Source organism: Oppia nitens, unplaced genomic scaffold (assembly GCF_028296485.1).
Source record: "Oppia nitens isolate AA-2021 unplaced genomic scaffold, nextdenovo-longstitch-racon4-pilon3 scaffold6_pilon_pilon_pilon, whole genome shotgun sequence".
In the NCBI taxonomy this organism is placed as follows: Eukaryota; Metazoa; Arthropoda; class Arachnida; order Sarcoptiformes; family Oppiidae; genus Oppia; species Oppia nitens.
In genome coordinates this window covers 7,266,374-7,286,602 of record NW_026533250.1, presented here as the reverse complement: position 1 = coordinate 7,286,602, position 20,229 = coordinate 7,266,374, and the positions used below count along the sequence as shown (strand labels likewise).

At 25.7% G+C, this 20,229-nt stretch overlaps 4 protein-coding genes across 4 annotated transcripts; 1 reads left to right on the top strand and 3 right to left on the bottom strand.

Annotated features, from left to right (window-relative positions):
- The first annotated feature begins 2,780 nt into the window (after positions 1-2,780).
- Positions 2,781-3,645, top strand: LOC128962865 (uncharacterized). The gene is made up of 2 exons (XM_054309265.1): positions 2,781-2,796; positions 3,224-3,645. Exons 1-2 carry the CDS (start codon positions 2,781-2,783, stop codon positions 3,643-3,645), a joined length of 438 nt encoding a protein of 145 aa, XP_054165240.1.
- A 453-nt stretch (positions 3,646-4,098) lies between these two features.
- Positions 4,099-8,951, bottom strand: LOC128962864 (multidrug resistance protein mrp-7-like). The gene is made up of 8 exons (XM_054309264.1): positions 8,822-8,951; positions 6,774-7,349; positions 6,263-6,681; positions 5,799-6,190; positions 5,619-5,733; positions 5,509-5,543; positions 4,822-5,368; positions 4,099-4,731 (listed from the first exon to the last, which is right to left on the bottom strand). Exons 1-8 carry the CDS (start codon positions 8,949-8,951, stop codon positions 4,099-4,101), a joined length of 2,847 nt encoding a protein of 948 aa, XP_054165239.1.
- Positions 8,952-11,827: 2,876 nt separating this feature from the next.
- On the bottom strand, positions 11,828-14,555 carry LOC128962863 (adenylosuccinate synthetase-like). The gene is made up of 10 exons (XM_054309263.1): positions 14,379-14,555; positions 14,016-14,250; positions 13,738-13,841; positions 13,582-13,646; positions 13,160-13,244; positions 12,821-12,944; positions 12,476-12,755; positions 12,223-12,323; positions 11,948-12,097; positions 11,828-11,880 (listed from the first exon to the last, which is right to left on the bottom strand). The coding sequence occupies exons 1-10, from the start codon at positions 14,553-14,555 to the stop codon at positions 11,828-11,830; spliced, it is 1,374 nt and encodes a 457-aa protein (XP_054165238.1).
- A 2,244-nt stretch (positions 14,556-16,799) lies between these two features.
- Positions 16,800-18,982, bottom strand: LOC128962862 (cytochrome P450 2E1-like). Its single transcript, XM_054309261.1, has 6 exons — positions 18,850-18,982; positions 18,556-18,640; positions 18,275-18,439; positions 17,627-18,207; positions 17,216-17,544; positions 16,800-16,856 (listed from the first exon to the last, which is right to left on the bottom strand). Exons 1-6 carry the CDS (start codon positions 18,980-18,982, stop codon positions 16,800-16,802), a joined length of 1,350 nt encoding a protein of 449 aa, XP_054165236.1.
- Between the last annotated feature and the right edge of the window lie 1,247 nt (positions 18,983-20,229).

The following is a 20,229-nucleotide window of genomic DNA, read 5'->3' as shown; positions in this document are numbered from 1 at the left end:
ATATTTTTATTTGAAGTTAATTATTATTTAAAAAAGTTATAAATCAAATATATACACAATTAGTGTTCAGACAACTTTTCAATTGAAGGAAGTTTCCAAACAAATTCCTTTCTATTTAAAAAAAAGAAAAAATTCTTTATCTATAAAAACATAATAATTATTCTTTATTTTGATAACTTTGCAAAAATATGACAAATATTTCTTATTTATTGATACTTTTTTTTAAATACAACTCAAAATACACTTTAATCTAAGATTTATTTTTTAAATATAATAATAAAATATTATTTAAATATTATTAATATCAATAATTATATATATATATATATGTCAATATATATTAATAAATATAATAAATCAAATATAATAAATAATATTTTGAACAAAACTAGGAATGTTATTAAATGTATATATATATATAGTTAGGTTTGGGACAAATTTTGTTTATCGTTTTATTTCCCAAAAGTTGTCTCTTATCGCTGATCATTGGGAACTAACAAGAAATCTATTCATTGTGTTCTCTAAACAGAAATTTTTTATAAGGTTTAAAAAACAAATATAAAAAATAGTATTTTAAAAGCTATTGTTAAATTGTACTAAATTTATTGAATTATATTTATTTTTATATTTTGTATGAGTAGACGATAAGTGCAGGAAAAATAAAATATTTTCACTATTTTCCGGGAAAATTGGAGAATTGTTATTAGGGAACTTCTTTGGAAAGTTTCCAGAATATTATATACAGTATAGTCAACACAAATAAGTAAAACACAACACAAGTAAAAAATAGTTTATATAAAATGCTATGTTTATAAAGAAATTATTTTTTTTTAAATTCAAAGTAATTTTAGCTACAGTACTAAGTTTTAAGTAGAAATAAACAAATTTTTATTTAAATGGCTAATAATGTTGAGAAACAACTTATTAATATGTAAGTTTTAATTATTTACTAAATTATTAAATAATTTATTTACTGTAAATAAAAATTAAATAAAAAAATTAATATTTAATTTAATATTTAATGAGTATAAATATTATAAATAATTTTTTAATATAATTTATTTAAAAATACTGTATTACCGTAACCATAATTATTATATTTGTGTGTGTGTGTATGTATATTTGAGTGTGTGTGTGTATGTATGTATGTATGTATATGTGTGTATGTATGTGTGAGTGTAAATGTATGTGTATTTATTAATATAAATTATTGTTTTTCTAATATTAATACTTTTATAGAAATACTTGTGAAAAATATGTATCAATTTGTTTTAAACAACAATCGGACAAATTTTGGCCAATGTTTGAAACAATTGTTGACAATGTATTAAAAAACATGTTAACCATTAATGAGAAATCAATTGCTGAACAGCTTAAGACACACTTACAACAAATGATTGGCTATTATAAAGGATCAAATATTATGATACCGTTTGGTTTTGGGCCAGTTATGACATATAGTGTGCTTTCTGGGTATATGCCTAATGATCCACAGTTTAATACAAATGTTTATGCATTGGGTTGGGTCGGCAAACTGTTGGCTAATTATTATTTTCTATTGGATGACATTATGGATAAGTCGACCAATAGATTGGGCAAACCGTGTTGGCATACATTGGTAATACAGTAAATAGTTTATACTATATATTAATAAAATTTAATAATTAACAAAAAAAATATAATTGAATTACAATGAATTTTTTATGGGTGGTATGGAGTCAAATGTTAAAAATTAAAAAAATTTTGAGATAGTGGTATAGTAAATGTGTATATTTTATTAAATTTTTAAATGACAATTTTTCCTAATTAGATCAAATAAGGCGATTTTTTAAAATTTTTATTAATTAAAAATTAATTAATACTGCATATTTAGTTTATTATAATAATTTTTAGTATTTGATTTATTTTATTAAATTTTTATCGAATCATTTCATTAAAAAATATAGAAAGGCTTTAAATAGCATTTTTTAAATATAATATAAATAATGTAGTATTTTGTTTTTATTATAATTTTTTTTTATTTTATTACTAACCTTAAATTTTATATATATAATTTATTTTTGTTTTAAAAATTAATTATTTTGAAGCCATCGGTTGGTTTATCGGCACTAAACGACAGCACATTATTGTTGTCAGTTATACAGAAAATTATTGGAATTTATTTTGAGAGTCATCCACAATATTGTAACATGGTCAAACTAATTACACAAGTAATTTAATTAAACATTTTTTTGGCTTTTATATAGTATATCATAACTGCCATTAGTTAGCACGCAATTAATATTTATATATATTTTAGTTAAGTTTAAGTTAGGTTTAGGTTTAGGTTTAGGTTTAGTTTTAGTTTTAGTTTTAGTTTTAGTTTTAGATTTAGATTTAGGTTTAGGTTTAGGTTTAGGTTTAGTTTTAGTTTTAGATTTAGATTTAGGTTTAGGTTTAGGTTAGGTTAGGTTAGGTTAGGTTAGGTTAGGTTAGGTTAGGTTAGGTTAGGTTATGTTAGGTTAGGTTAGGTTAGGTTAGGTTAGGTTAGGTCAGGTTTGGTTAGATCAGGTTAGGTTATTTATCGTTAAATATATGGAAATTTTAATCGCGTGCTAACAAGTGGCAGTCATACTATACAATACCAAATTTTTAAATAAAAACAGTTACTTGGTAATATATCATATGGGCAACAATTAGATATGATATACTCAAAAATTGACTCAAAAAATTTTGATCAATTTACAATGAAAAGATATTTTATTAAAAATAAATACAAAAATGCCTATTTTGGATTAATCATGGAATTCAAACTGGGTTAGTTAAAATGTTTTATTTTTTTATTCATTACAATATTATAATTTTTTAAGTTTAATTTTTAAATTTTCAAAAATCTAAAAATTTATATATATGAACATTTGCTGTGAAATTAAATATAACAATTACGTTCACCATTGGAACAATTGTCACAATTGTGACGTCGGGGGGGAGGGGTAGGAAATAATTTGGTATTGGATAATGTAATTTTAAATATAAACTTTTATTAAAAAAATTAATAATAAGATTAATTTAATTTGATTAATCTGATGACTTTCTATGAAGGGAGGGGAGGGTTTTGAAATTAACATTTTGTCCATAGTTTTACATTTTAATATTTTATCTTTTATATTTGCTATTTATTTAAAAAAGCATCATTCAATTATTGATTTAATTTATTTCTATTTTATTAATTATGATTTAATAGGATTGTACGCCTCAGGCAATGATTGTATTGATAATCAGCAACTAATTGAAGACAAGCTAATAATGTTGGGTGTATTGGACGGCGCTATCAATGATTACGACGATCTAAACAAACTGGACGGTGGAACTGATATACAAGAGGGTAAGTTTAGTTGGCTAGTGGTCAGGGCATTGGAATTAGCAGATCATAGACAACGGGCCATAATTTATGATAACTATGGCAAAGTAGATGATATGTGTGTCCAACAAATCAAACAACTCTATAAAGATTTGGATTTGAAAAACCAATTTCTAGTTTACGCTAATCAAGTGTTTGCAGATATTCACAAATTTTGTTTAGAAACTGACAACAATTTGGTAACCATATTATTGACCAGTTTTGTCGATTTGGTTGACGGTTATCTAAAGCGTGTCCTTAAATAAATGTTTAATATAAAATGTTGTTTGAATTTAAATAATAATAATTATCGGTCTAGTTTATTATTATTATTTTATTTAGTTACATGATTTACTGTAAGTGTGTATTATGTTATCAAATTTAAAATATATAGTTATATTATTTAAGGGAATTTAATAAAGTATCCAGTTTATCTATATATTGTTCTGACAATCATTAATTAAATCTAATTAGTTTATTAATTAATTATGTTTTTATTATTATTATTTTTTTGTATTAAAAAAATTAATGTAGGTAAAGCATTATATACATGTTACAGGATTTTTAAGTTTTAAATAATTGTGTTTTACTTATTAAAAAACATCTTAATATTGATAAATTAAAATTATTAATAATTTATTATATTAAAATAAATCAACAACATTAACAAAAGTTTTGTTATATTTGTTGATTTATTTGATTATAATTTGTTACAAAACTTATATAACACCGGCATCTTTGACTAGTGAGTAGAAAATGGTTGTCTTGTCCTCAAGCAGTTGATTGGGTGCGTCAAATTCAGCTACCCGTCCATCGCTAAGCACTAACACCCGATCGTAATCCATGATTGTATTGATTCGGTGGGCAATCGTTAAGACAGTACATGACTTGAACTCTTGTCTAATAGTTTGCTGTATGAGTGCATCGGTTTCTACATCGACGGCAGCCGTGGCCTCATCGAGGATAATAATAGTCGACTGTCTTAGTAGAGCCCGAGCCAGACATACAAGTTGTCGCTGACCGACACTCATGTTATCACCCGATTCGGTAACCGGATGGTCGAGTCCGGCGTCAGTCGACAATACAAACTGTTTGAGATGTGACTGCTCTAACACTGTCCAGAGATTGTCATCTGAAAACCTATCAAACGGATCCAAATTTGAGCGAATAGTTCCCGAAAACAGTACCGGTTCTTGTGGTATAATTGTCAGCCGCGACCGCAACTCATGAAGACCTAATTGGCTGATATCTATGCCATCGATAACTATTCGACCCATTGCTGGCTCAATAAGTCTGAACAATCCGAGTGTTAGCGATGACTTACCCGAACCGGTTCGGCCAACGATACCTATCTGTATGAATTGAATAGACAATCGGAAATTATTATTATTATGCAATTAACTAACAATTGCTTTTAAGAGACAAATTTAAAAATAAAAAACCATTTCTCCTGATTTAATATCAATATCAATGTCTTTGATTACTAAATCCAATCCCTGACGATATCGAGTACCGTATCCGTCAAACCTGAGGCAACCATTTTCTGGCCATTTAGCAGTCAATTGTGTTTTATCGGCTTCTGTCTGCCAATCAGATTCTGTTTTCAAACAACAGTATTCATCGATTCTTTCAAACGACACAAGACTTGCTTGAGTTTGTGCTAATGAATCGATAAAATACTCTAAAATATCAGTCAATGAAATGGCATTTGCGAGAGACAGTCCAATGTCCGAACCGGTCAACTGTTGTCTACATATGACACCAAACAGTGCGGCAAATAATATAAGACAATTGGTTAGCACTTGTAGCCGCATTAATAGCCAACTGTTGGCCACAATATACGGATAGAGACACTTAGTATTTTTGTCAATCCTATTGTCCGATTCGCTTATAAATCTATCGCTACAATCATAGGCTCTAATACTTGATAAACCGTTTAGTGATTCTTCTAAATGTGAATTAATTGGCGATCGGCTGATAGATTCTAAACTAAATATTAATATTAATTATTTTACTCTAATTTATTTAAACAATTTTTTTCATTATTTCTTTAAACTAAATAATATAATTAATTTACTAAAAACTAAATTATTTATTAAAAAAAATTAATAGTAATATATACTGCATACCGTTTCAATTGACACGATGCTTTAATATAAATGTTCTTGTTAATTGAATAAACAAAAATTACATTTGAAATTTTTTAATAATTTAGTTTAATTTTTGTTTAAATTAATACCTGTAGAAAATAGTATAGAATAACAGCCAATGCCAATGGTATCAAAAACATTGGCGTCAGTATTGAAATCGACACAACAATACCAATAGCTTGTAGACAATAATCAATTATTTGGCTAAACGATAGTATAAATACAATATTAAATAAATAAATTTGAAACCTAAGTAAACACATGATTACCTAAACATAATTGGCAAATGTCTGTCTATAAGAAACATATCTTTATTGAAACGATTTAATAGACGTCCCAATGGTGTTACATGAAAAAACGCCATGGGCGCATGTATTACACACTCTAACAGTTGACGGTGCAAACGGATTAGGGTACGCATTATGCTTATGGCGTAAATAAATCGATAAGCTGTTAACAATATAAATTGTGCTAGTATAAATAAGCCAAATATTAGCAAATAAAATAGTGGACCACTAGTGTCGGTACCACTGGCAATCATTTTTGACCAGTAGGCCAACCAAAAATTTGTCCCATAGTTGATTGATGTATTCAACATTAGCACCGGTACACAAATCAGCAAAAACATAATGTTTATTGAACGCACATATTTGATAAATATCTTAAATTAAAATAAATAATAAAAAGATTTTTTTTGTTTAAAAATAATAATAAATAGTTATTCAATTTATACCTTCATAGTTATTAGTCCATTTTGGGCACCCTCCTCATCAACTAATTGTGCATGCTCATTATTATTATTATTATTATCATTATTGGCAACTATTATGTCGTTATGTTTTTGTGTTTTAATATATTTATTATTGATAACAACAGTTGTCTTCAAACTACTACCGTTTCGTTGACTGTCCATTTCATCTACTGATTCACTAAAATACTGTTTAATCAATTGCTCGAAATAATTACTGTCCCGTAAAAGCTGTTCATAAGTACCGGTCGATACAATTTTGCCATTTTTTAGTACAACAATTAGATCGACATCGGCTAACATAAACAGTTGATTGGTTACCAATAATCGGGTTTTATTTCGTAAAATACCGGTTTTTGAATCAAACACTTCATTCATAATATGTTTTCCCACATGACTGTCCACTTTAAATAAAAAGTCGTCAAAAAATAACAGTATTGTTATTATTATTATTATTATTATTTAAGAAAAATGTGATATAAATTAATTGAATTACCCGCTGAAAGTGGATCGTCGAGTAGATATAGATCGGCACCGGAATAGACGGCTCGGCTTAAACTAAGTCTCTGTTTTTGACCGCCGCTCAGATTTACGCCTTTCTCACCGATCTCTGTGTTGTCTCCGCCAGGAAGTTGTCTTATGTCAGGTCTAAGAGTACAGCTGTCTATCACTCGGTCATACAGTTCCTCATTGAATGGTTTACCAAATAATATATTCTGTTTGATGGTTGCATTTTGTATCCAAGCCTGTTGAGGAACGTAAGCTAAACGAACATCCGATCTAATCATAACTGTGCCATCAATGAGCTCCATATCGCCGATAATTGCCGACAACAGTGAACTTTTGCCGGCCCCGACATCGCCGACAATTGCCACAAACATACCTTCACTAATATGCAAATCTATTTGGTTTAACGTATGTTCCTTTAGATTACCATTGATTTGATCATTATGTGTGTCCCAGGAAAGTGTTGCCCCATTAATATTAATAACATTATTATTATTGCTGTCATTATTGTTAGTAACATAGTTGTTGTGTTCATCCAAATTGAGAAATTTATTGAAACGATTGACTGAGACATACGTCTATAAATAAAAAATTAATATTTTTTTTAATACTATACAGTATTTACTAAATATATGTAATGAACAGCAGATTTTATTTTTATTTTTAAATATCTATAATATAAATTATTTTTAATATTAAGATATAAATATTTAATTATATTTCTGTATTTAGTTAAATATATTTAGATTTTTTAATGAATTATTTTTCTTATTATAATTTAATTGATTATATATATATATATATATATATAATCAATTAAATTATAATAAGAAAAATAATTCATTAAAAAATATAGAAATATAGTATAGAAAATATTAGTAATTTTTAGACATCAAAATATATGATAGATATTACTAAATTATTTAATAAAATATGCACTTAATTAATATAATCAAAATATGTGAATATATTGCTTATTTTAATATGATCATAATATAGTATATATAAAGCTAATTTTATAATATTAATATTTAAAAAAGTATATACATAGTTTAATGTATATATTATATGTTTCATCATATAATTTATTTGATTTTTAATGATATAATTTAAATGTTTTCAACTTCAATTGATTTCAAGTCGTTACTGTTAAACATTTTTAAAAATATTCTCTAATTTAATAATTTTGTTTAAAAAATGAATGTCTTATGCAATATATATTTTTGGTGAACTTATGGGGGGATAAAATGTTTATATTGTACTCTACCTCCTTTGCTTAACCCTGGTTTATAAAGATTTAAATTGTTTAAAAGCAATTTATGTGTTTATATATTGATAAAAAAATAGTTAATATTATAATATAATACATACAATGGCTGCTGTAATATAAACATATGTTAACTTTGATAGAATCACTTTAAACACTGACATCAATGAAATTGAAAAAAATAAGTTTTCAGCCGTCAATTGTTTGGCAAAATTTAGACCCAAATATAAACTAAATATTAATAAATGACATAATATGGGACACATGTATGACATTATATACAGTAAGGAATAAACAAAGTATGAGTGTTTGACTTTATTTAACTCTTGATCACGTAATTTGGTTATAATATTTATAAAAGGTATTTCCCAACTGTATAACTAAAAAAACAAATAATTAAATATTGATTCATTATATTTAATAATAAATAATTAATAAATAATACTTTAATTATTTTGATGCCATTTAGCATTTCTTTAATAAAATTTAGTCTATTGTCAGTATATTTTAAGCCTTTTCTATCGATTTGAATAGCAATTTTCATTACAAAATACTGGATCCAAAATAGGATGACCACTACAGTTAAGACAGCAAATGCTGTATAACTGAACTCAATAAACAATAAACCAGTCATTAGTATCATCTGTAGAGGTATTACCACTATGTATGCTAACCATTGGGCATAATCTATGTATAATTATACAGATATACTGTATATTTCATAATATTGTATATAAAGTTAGTATTAATGTATCTACAGATATACTTACCATTAACTCGTTGACAGTCGACAGCCATTAGGTTAGTAATGTCTCCATAACTGTTGTCCCGTTTTGCACCGTTACTTAACACCAATGACTTGCGATATACTGCAGACATCATCGATGATGTGATTTTCATCGCTATTTTTTTTAAATATATAAATATTAAATGGAAAACATTTTAATTAAATATTATTTTAATTATTTAAAAAATATGATAAAAACCTAGACATTTGATTGCTTGTATATAGTATGCATTCAATACACTCGATACTATATTCATGAGCACTAGTAGTACTGTATAGATATATCCGTGCCATTTATACTCATCCTTATCCTTATAGGTAATAAACAATCTAAATTATTTAATAAAATAATAATAATTATTATTATTATATTAGCAATTAGTAATAATAATAACATTAAAACATAAAATTTTGTTAACTAATATATTAATGTACATACTTTACAACTAATGGTTGACAACATTTTAAGCCAACCGATATAAATAATATAATACATAACCAAATAAATTGTAGACTAAAGTGACGCAATATTATGTAAACAACATTAATATTATGTAATTGTTTAATAGATTTTATATTATTATTATTATAGAAACAGTTGAAACTAAAAAATGAAAATTTATATTTTGTTTTATTGTCCAAACCGTTTGCAGGCATTTTATCATCATTTCTATTGTCGACAGCAATATTACGATGAGATTTCAAAAGATATTTATCAAACATACGCTTATAGTTAGGAAAAACACTGAACTCATGGGTCAGTGACCAGAGATCGTTGAAGTCGATCGTGTTTTTCCAGTTCCGTACAAACAGACTGGTCATCCAATTATAGGTTAGACGTGATATAAACGATGATCTATCTATTGGACACATATTATTATTACTGTTTTTCTTAGTAATTATAATTGTATTATTATTGTCTAATGATTTGCGATCAGCAAATTGACAATAAATAATTAGTATAACAGTCAATAAATAGTTAATGCATAACAATATAAATTCATAATTGTATAGCACATGATTGATGCTATATATGGCAACAGAAAATGCACCTAAAATTGTGTCCAATAATAGATAAAACCAAATCAGTCCACTTGTGATAATGCCGTACAACCGCTGAATATTAAACACTATAAATAGTAGTAATCTAGAAATCAATTGTACGGTCAATGATATTATGTATGCAGTACTGGGACTATCCTTCCACTGATATTTACGGCTTAAACTTAAAGCCAGTTCCGCTATTAGTATACCAATGCTTATTAAACATATAGATAATCGGGTGGTGTTGTAGTAATTCCATTGAATAATAGTATCCGTAATATTATTGTGACAACATTTCCACATTAGTTTCGGTATGTATAACAATAAGAATATACAGGGAATCCATGTAAACCATGTGCTGGCCATACATGAGCTTAGATTAGGTGATGTTGTATACCATGAAAGTTGCGGATTCTTTAGACAAAAAAAGTAATAAAATTTTAATAATTTTGAAACAATAATAGCTGACATTTTTTACTATCTTATATAATTGTTTTCATTTTTTACATGATTTTTATAAATTGTATAAAAATTAATATAATATAGTTACCCATAATTGATCATCACATATTTTATCAAACATTATTTAATTTAATGTTATCTATAATACATAGCATAAGAATTATTAACAAAATATTAGCAAAAGTATAATATTAATATATAATGCATTTTATTAAATAATAACCAAAAAAAATTAAATAATAAAAATGATTCTATAATTTATATCAAACTACTATTCAATTATAGCATTTGAGAAAAAACAAATAAAACTTATTTTTAAAATAACAAATAATAACAAATATATGTATTGATATATACATTATAACATTAATACAATATACAGATATACACTTTGTATAAAACATTAACTTTAAGATGACTAGATGACTTTTAAATAAATTCCTTATAATTTAGCATATTTATTATTATTTAAAAAATACAATGTACAGGTATTGTCTATATTGTGTTAAATACTAAAATTGTAAAATTATTTTAACTTAATTAAAAAAAATATTTTAAATGACATAGTAATCAAACACACTATGACATTATAATAATTATATATAATTAATTAAATTAATTTTCAAGTACTAAAAATATATATATTATATTATAAAAATCACGCATTCTATAAAATTAAAATTAAAATTAAATTTTAACAAGATTACTTTTATAAATAATAAGTACTTTTTTACGTTTATATAATTGATATAATAATGTTACCAATTTTGTTTATTTATTTTTATTAATTATTGTTGTATTGTATAATCAATATTTTATATTAATTTTAATTTAATATTTATTGTTAGTGGTAATATTAATTTTTATAAATTTAAAATTATTTTATTTTTAATTAGTTATAACATAAATATTATTCTTGATTTTTATAATTATCACTGGTTAAAAAATAAAAATAAAACAAAATAAATTTAAAATTATTTTATTTGAAATATTTATAAAAAGTTTTATTTTTTCTTATACAAGTATTTTATTGTATTTAATTTATTAGTTAAAAATACATTTTTAAAAAATTTTTAGTTATTTCAAATATTTTTTCAGACAATAATTTAGATTAAATTTTTGTTATAAACTGTTTTATATCAAAATTAGTTTAGTTTAAAAATCTATTTATTTTAGCTAACAATAGTGATAATATTAAAATTTATTTATTTAATTTTTTAGTTAATTAAAAGACAAACAAATAAATAATCTAATATTTCAATAATTTATCAATTTTTCATACTAACTTTCTTGTAAAATGTTTATTAAAAATTTAAATTATTAATTAAATTTATATATTTATATATTTATATATTATGTATATATATTTAATAGTGTACTGTAGATATAATATTGTATAATATTTAATTATACAATACAATAACCGCTTGTATTTTAGTAGTTAATCTAAAATATTTTTTAAAAATTTAATTTAATAAAAATTTTAAAATAATTTTATAGTATCTCCACGTTTAGGTCCAACACTGACCCATTTAACTGCAAATTAATTAAAATTAATAATAAATAAATAATAATAACAACAATAAAATAATATTAATAATACCGGGAACGCCAACTAGTTTCTGAATAGTTAGCACATAGTGTTGGGCGTTGTCCGGCAAATCGGCAAAATTACGAACACTACCAGTGCTTGTTTGCCATCCGTCTAATGTTATATACTTAACCTTAACTTTGGCCAAATCCGATGAAATAGCTATAATTTAAAAAACAATACAATTTTTATATATAACAATATTTAGTTTAATTTAATTAGTTTTTGTTTATTACTACTTAAATAATTTTAGTCAACTTATAATAATTTAAATATTTATTAATTACCCGGCAGTGAATGTGTAAACTCTTTGCCATCTAATTGATAACTGACTGCAATTTTAATCTCTGGAAACTTATCCATAATATCTAACTTAGTTATAGCCAGACTTTTTTTTAAACAAATAAATTAAATTAAACTAAATTAAATATATAATACCTTTATATTAATATTATATATGTTTACATAAAAGTTAGTATAATAATATGGTATAAAATTATATTATTATTATTAAATAAATAATTATTAATAAGCACATACGCTGTATAGCCATTAATTATATTTGAATAGCGCACTAGTACTACATCTAACCAACCGCATCGTCGTCTACAGCCTGTAGTCGTACTAAGTTCGTTGCCATTCATCTTCAAATAGTCGCCCCAGTGATCGGTTAGTTCAGTGGGAAACGGACCCCCACCCAATCGTGTAGTATAGGCTTTTACTATACCGTAAACATTGCCAAGTTGTTGTGTCGGTATACCCAAACCAGTGCACACACCGCCAATCGTACAGTTAGATGATGTTACATATGGATAGGTACCTAATATTAAATATATATTTATATAAGATTTTGTTTTTTAACATAAAAAACATTAATATAATTACCAAAATCAATATCAAGTATGGCTGCATTGGCACCTTCAATAACTATACGTCTACCGGCTCTTAGCTGACTATTCAAATATAATACCGTATCGGTAACACAGGGTCTAATTACATCAGCATATTTCTAAATTTAATCATTTAAATATAATGTATAACTAATTAAAATAATATATATATACTGTATTATATAACCTAACTAACTATCTAAACAAAAAATTATTCTTTGATTTTATTATAGATAAAAATAATTTTTATCATTTTTTAAGTTAGTATGCAATTATTTTTTAAATATTATTATATACTATAATATATTGTTAAAAATTAAATTTATTATTATACCTTATATTTGCTGAGTTCTGCGTCAAACAATTCTTGACTAAGGGACGGGTAGTTTGATTTCAAATTTTGAAACAATGACCGAAATCTGTAATTATAGACAATAAATAAATAAATTTATATACCAGGGTTAAGCAAGGAGATGAATATGAGTTATGGCAAAAATACCTTCCTCTATACCCCTATATACCCTTACAAAAGACTATACCTCTATACTCTATACATTCTATCCCTTTAAAGGGGACCCCTTTATCCTAAATTACAAAAGATTGCTTAACTCTAATAAATATATACTATATATATATACTGTATATAGCATTTTATTAAACTTTTGTAATTAATTACAACTAACTAAAAATATATAGCTTAAACAACAGTATTTATTTGATTGCAATTATTAGAAAAAATATTATTCAATAACTCACTTGTTTTCAAAATGACTGAAATCATCAGCAATCAGATCAGCCATTCTGATACCTATACGACTGACCTATAAATATAATAAATAAAAATTATGTGTTAGAAGTTTTTATTTATTTAAAAAAATAATACCATTTTAACTTTGATATTTATTAACTAACTTTTGTAGTATAGGTGGGACCGATACCCATTTTAGTGGTACCGATACTATTTGAACCCTTTCGAAGCTCTTGTAGACCATCGATGGTCTGATGAAAATCAAAAACTAAAATATATGATTTTAAAATAACGAAAAAAATATGTTAGTGTTAGACAAGTGTTAGTTTATATAATTAATTTGTTGTTATAGTTGTTGTAGTCGTTGTTGTATATATAAGTTAAAAGAAAAAAATAAGATTTTATTTTTTTTACAAATTATATATTTTTTTCTAATTAATACCAATGTGTGCCCTATCAGAGATTAGTAGTCGATGTTTCCAATTATTGTTTAAATCATTCAATTTTATTTTTGATTGATTTTCATAGATTTCATCAATTAGTTGCTTTAAATGTATAACACATCCATTGCCTAAAACGGCCGTACATTTTTGATTAGTATAGCCACACGGCAACATATGAAACACATAGATATCATTATCACCAACTACTACTGTATGACCAGAATTATTGCCGGCCTATAAATAATTTATATATATTTATCGTATAATAAATATTATTTATATAAGTATATAAGACCACATATATATATTGATATAATAAGATGTTTAAATAAAAATATTATTTTGTTGTATTTAATGATTACCTGACATCGGCAGCAAATATCAGCATCAGTTGACAATAAGTCGACAATCTTGCCTTTGCCCTCATCGCCCCATTGGGCGCCTAAAACAACCGATGCTTTTGAACCGACTGTACATTGATTATTGCTTTCGTTCATATTATTATTAATCAGTTTTCTATTGTTATCTATATTAGACATAAAGATTGGATATTAGACAACAAACTAATACAAACTAAAAAAATATCACTATATATAAAGTATATAATATCTTAATATTTCTTTTTTGCTGTTGTTGTGGAAACTATAAAATATTTATCATATTGTAAATTACAACCATAACTAACAATTTGTAATGTTATGTTAAATCATTAATGAATAATTATATGTAATGATTTTTCCCCTTTTTATTTTTTTCTACTGTATATATCTAAACGCAATTTTATACATATACTGTATTATTATTATTATTATTAGTTATTGTTAATTAATACTAATTGTTTTTTTTTAAATCAGACGTCAGTATTAAACAATTAAAAAATTAAATGTCAATTCATTTAATAATTCTATTCAAAACTTTTTATGTTTATTTAATTATTAACTATTTAAACACAAATTTATTATAAGTAAATTTAATATTTTTTTAATTATATTATAACGTCCTGCGTCGCTACTTCGACGTAAGGGTGAATCGGCTTTAAGTCGCCAATGTCGTAGGCACCATTTAGGTCTCGCACCGACCTGTATCTGTAATATTCGCTCGCCAACGCTATGTAGACTTTTCTCGTTTACGATTCCCCAAAGCTGCACTAGGTCACCCTGCGGTGGCTACTCTACGACGCCGTCGCCTGACCGTGGCCGATCCTAACCATACCCATGAAGTACGTAACGTTACCTCGTCTACTCGGATTGTCGTCTATAAAGTTTGTCTGTCTAGGGGTTAATCGCATCGCGAAGTTATACGTTGTCTAGGGGTTGTTGTATCGCGTAGTCATAAGATGTCTAGGGGTTCTCGACGGCCATCCGATAACCGCCTTCCGGTCGCTCCCGATGTGGCGTTGGTATTACACTGTCGGCCCTTTGGCCTGATCTGGTCGAGACCTCATCTCGAGCCTCAACCGTCTGGCGACGGGAAGCGAGACGATGCCAGTGGTCTCGACTACCTACCAAATGAAGATCAGAGATTCCCTAGCCTCGAACGAACGACTCGGGAGGCGAGACTCTGTCTCAGTAAACAAATCTTACCCGATCCCTGTCCAACACTTACGCGACCATCGTCGCTGGCGAACGCAAGGCCCGAAGGCCTGCGCCTACAAATACTTTAACTTACTGTTGCTGTTGCTAACCGTCACCAATTTATTAATTAAATATATAAAAGTATAATATGGGTTACAATAATAGATACTACACGTCCTCTCGTCTCGGCGTCTCGAACTCAACTCTCCGTCTCTAGTCACTCAAGTGACTTGGGAACAGAGTTCTCGGTACACTTCCCGAGTCGGCGCTCTAATCACACCAATCATATACCACTTATCAATGACACAACTACCTCAACTGCTCTCTTATTGGCTATTACCGTCTCGACCTAGTTAATACGTACCGGTTGTCATTAAATTAGTTATTGCCTCAAAATAATGCAATCAAGGTTTTCTAATGCTATATAGCCTATGTAGTATATTGTATGCTATAGTGTTACTTATCATTATTATATAGTGTCAATTAATGCAGTAGTATTGTATTGGTGTTGTTAGTGCCGCTAACACTGAAATATACTGCTATGTATTATAATGTTATGCTACATACACCGCTGTGTATTATAAGGCTAAACTCAATACACCGCTGTGTATTATGATGCTATGCTTCGTACCTCACTATATAGCTTAAAGCTATGAAGCTATGAAGCTTTAAGGCCTCTACAGAAGCTTAATCTCCGTCAAACGTAACAATATTATTAACATTAGTCACTTGACTTATAATGTAATAAAAAAATTTTAAAAATTCAACAAAATTGTGTAGATTATTACAGTATATTTTATTAAATGTAAATTATTTAATATAAAATTAATAATTCAAAAATTTTGTCAATAACTTATTAAACATATTTTGTGTTATTAAAATTATAATAAAAATATTTTTTTATAATAATAAATCTTATTAACAAATAATTTTGTTGTAAAAGTTTTATTGATTATTACATTTTAATAACATTTAGATACATTACACTAATTTTTAATATATATATATATATATTATATTTTTTATTTTATTTTTTTCAATTTAACAAATTATAGTTTTTTAAATTGACTTTTATTATTAATATCAGTTTTTATTAAAAGTTTAGTTATTAGTAATAAATTTTGTAATTACAAAACATTTACACAAAAAATATTTTAGTTATACAAAACAAAAATAGTTTTAAAATTTTATGACAAAACTGTTATGAGTTTATGGGCACCGATACCACAGTTTGAGAGCACAGTCACACTTAGATTGGCGAACAAACTATTCACATATATAACAATTGTATCAATAGATGATAAAACTATTGACTTTTACTTTTTTCAATATCCAACTAATAAACATATTTTATTAAAAGTAAAATACATAGATAATTATTTAAGTGACTTCAATAAAGTACCAAGTTAATTTAATATCATCATGACAATAATAATTAAACCTAACAATAGCTCACCAGTAAAACAATTTTATTAGTTTATAATATTAAAAAATTGATAAAAAAATTAAATAATTTTTAATTATTTTAATATAAAAATTTAAAAATAATAGCATTACTAATAAAAACATTTTTGTATTTATATTTTACTCTTCAATACAATAGTATAACTTTTAGGGCAAATTACTGTTGAGATGTTTGGGTTTGGATCCAAACCCTGATGACTGTCCAAAACTATATCATAGTTTTGTGTCGATTGTAGAAAACGGACCAAAACTAGAAACAGGTCAGCAATGGCTAAACTTTCGCCCAAACATTGACGACGTCCGACACCGAAAGGTATGAATGCCTGCGAAAAACGGGTTGTACTATAAGTACCGTCAGTATTGTCGATGAAACGGTCGGGTATAAAGTCATCGACATCAGTAGTCGTCCAATATTTTGTGTCCCAATTGTTTCTCAATATAATTCCCTGATTTGCATACAACACCATATCTTTAGGTATCGTATAGTTTCCTTGAAATTTTTGTTTTATTTATTTAAAAAAAACAAAATTAAATTAAAAAATTAATTATCATTTTTAATAAGTAGTTATTACCTATTTTGATGTCAACAATAGTCTTGTGAGATATACCAAGTGGTAAAACATTTCTGAATCTTAACGTTTCGGCTATAAATGCCATCACATAATGACACTGTTGTCTGTCCTGATGTCGGGGCAATCGGTTACCGATTTTCGATTCAATTTCCTGTTTCAATCGGTTCTGCATTTCTGGATAATAGGCCAACAATAGGAGCAACCATTGAAATGTTGTCTCCGATGTCTCGATTCCGGCAAAAAACATATCAAACACACACATTGACAGTCGATCATCGGTTAGATAGTCAGCCGATTTGCGGCCCTCACTGATGGCAACATTTTTAGCTTCAATGAGTGCATCGCAAAAATCTCGTTCAAAATTAGGATTGTAATCAATGTAATGTAATTTGAATTTTTTCAAAATAAATTCACGCATTTCATTGAAGGCTTTACTCTTTTTTTCATAGACTTTACGGTCCAACCATTTCAATGGTTTTAAATATTCTCTGAATTTTGATTTGATTTGAAATTCATTATCAATGTCTTTAAAAACATATTTATATTTTTTAAACTCCTCGTCACTGATAAAATCTCCCCGACTATTAATAATAATATATTAATTTATTAATATTAACATTATTTATACATTTTATTGTTTTTTTTTACTTTTCATTGAACGCACTGTTAGCCAAAATGTTAAGAAATGTCATATATATATAATCGTATGGTTTGATAGGTTTGTCCGGACCCTCCCTTTCCAACATTATTTCAACTGTTTTGTCCACACAATCGACGACTACGTTCTCTAACTGTTCATTCATTGCATATTTCCTAATAATTATTAAATAAAATATTAATTTATTTATATATAAATTTAATAATAATAATAATAATAATAATCTAATATTATTTAATTTAATTTATTTATATTAAAATGATCAATGTACATTGCTGCCACGTGCGCTACACGTCTAAGTGCTCTCCAACTGTGCCCGAAATCAGCCATAGCTACACCATTGGCCAACAATGATGCTAAAAAATAATCATTTATTAATATCATATTTATATATTTACTATACTATAGTAATTTATTTTATAGTAATTATAATTTTTCATTATTTTGTTTTATAAGTTATCTTATAATTATAATAATATATTAAATATTTTTCATAATATTTACTGGATTTATATATATTGTATATATGATATATAGCTATAGTTTTATTAAATTTATTTATTACCGAAATAATTGTGAGATCGACCAGAAAATTCATTTTTACTAAACGCTTGTCTAGCGATGTCGGCATCGGTTATAATAATTTGAGGATTATTACCAAAATAGACTGTAAATATTGGTCCATATTTTTTAGCCATTTCCCTAATCGAGTCGTCCCAAAATTTTGGCAAAATAGCTAATTTAATAATTACTTAATATATATTTTATATTTTTGGTATGCATGTTTTTAAAATGTTCTCTACAAATATTTTATTTGAATTGTTATGATTTTTATTTTTTAATAACTTACTTAACATATTGCCTATTATTGGCAATGGAAATGGACCGGGAGGTAGACTATAATATTGGTAATAAAATTTAGCCAATTTGTAGACTAGAAAACCAAATAATAAAACAAATATTGTTTTCCATAAATCATATACTATTGTATTATTAAGCATAATGTATTTTAATATTTTTTTACAATTTACTAAATAATATATAAATTATTATTTATTTTTTGTTTGTTTGTTTAATTGTATAACATTTGATAAAATTAATAAAAAAAACTATTTGTAAACCCAGTTGTTAACAAACAAAAATATACAATAGTAGTTAATAGCAAACTTAACGATTTAATTGTATATTTTTATATAAATTACATGTTATTATTACTTAACATGAGTAAACTTTTTTATTTGAAATTCTACTAAACTATTAAAAAAGCAATAAATTTTATTAACAATATTATAAGAAAAATTTAAAATTCCTATATGTCAATAATATTCATATAAGATTTTTAATATAATTTATTTTATTCAAATTGTAAGTTAACATGAGTAAACATTTTATATTAGAAACATTTTTTATAGCGATAACAACATTATTAACTAATAAAATAAAATTCTTTAAATTTCTAAATTATAATAAAATAGGTGTCATTTATGTCATCGAATATTTTTTTAGATAATAACATTTAAATACAAATTACATTATCGAATACAATGTTGTGTTTTTTGTTGTAATTCGATTATCTAAAAAAAATTCGACATAAAAACAGTGGTTTTCAAACATCCCAGAATAAATGTGATCACGTGATCAAAATTAAAAATTATATATTTTATACATAATATCAAACGTAAATCACTTTTTAATAGACATTTTACAAAATTTAATTATTTCTCAGTTTAAGAATTATATCCGTTTAAGAACTCCTTTTATTAGACATAAGTAGGGATTGAATTGATTTCTAAATAACTTAAATAAAAGTTAAATAATAAAATCTACAACTTTTACTTAAAAAAATGTTCAAATCTATAGCTCATTAGAATAGAAAATATAATTTATATTATTTATATTATTACAATAAATAGTACCAATACTTTTCAATATTTTGAATAAAATT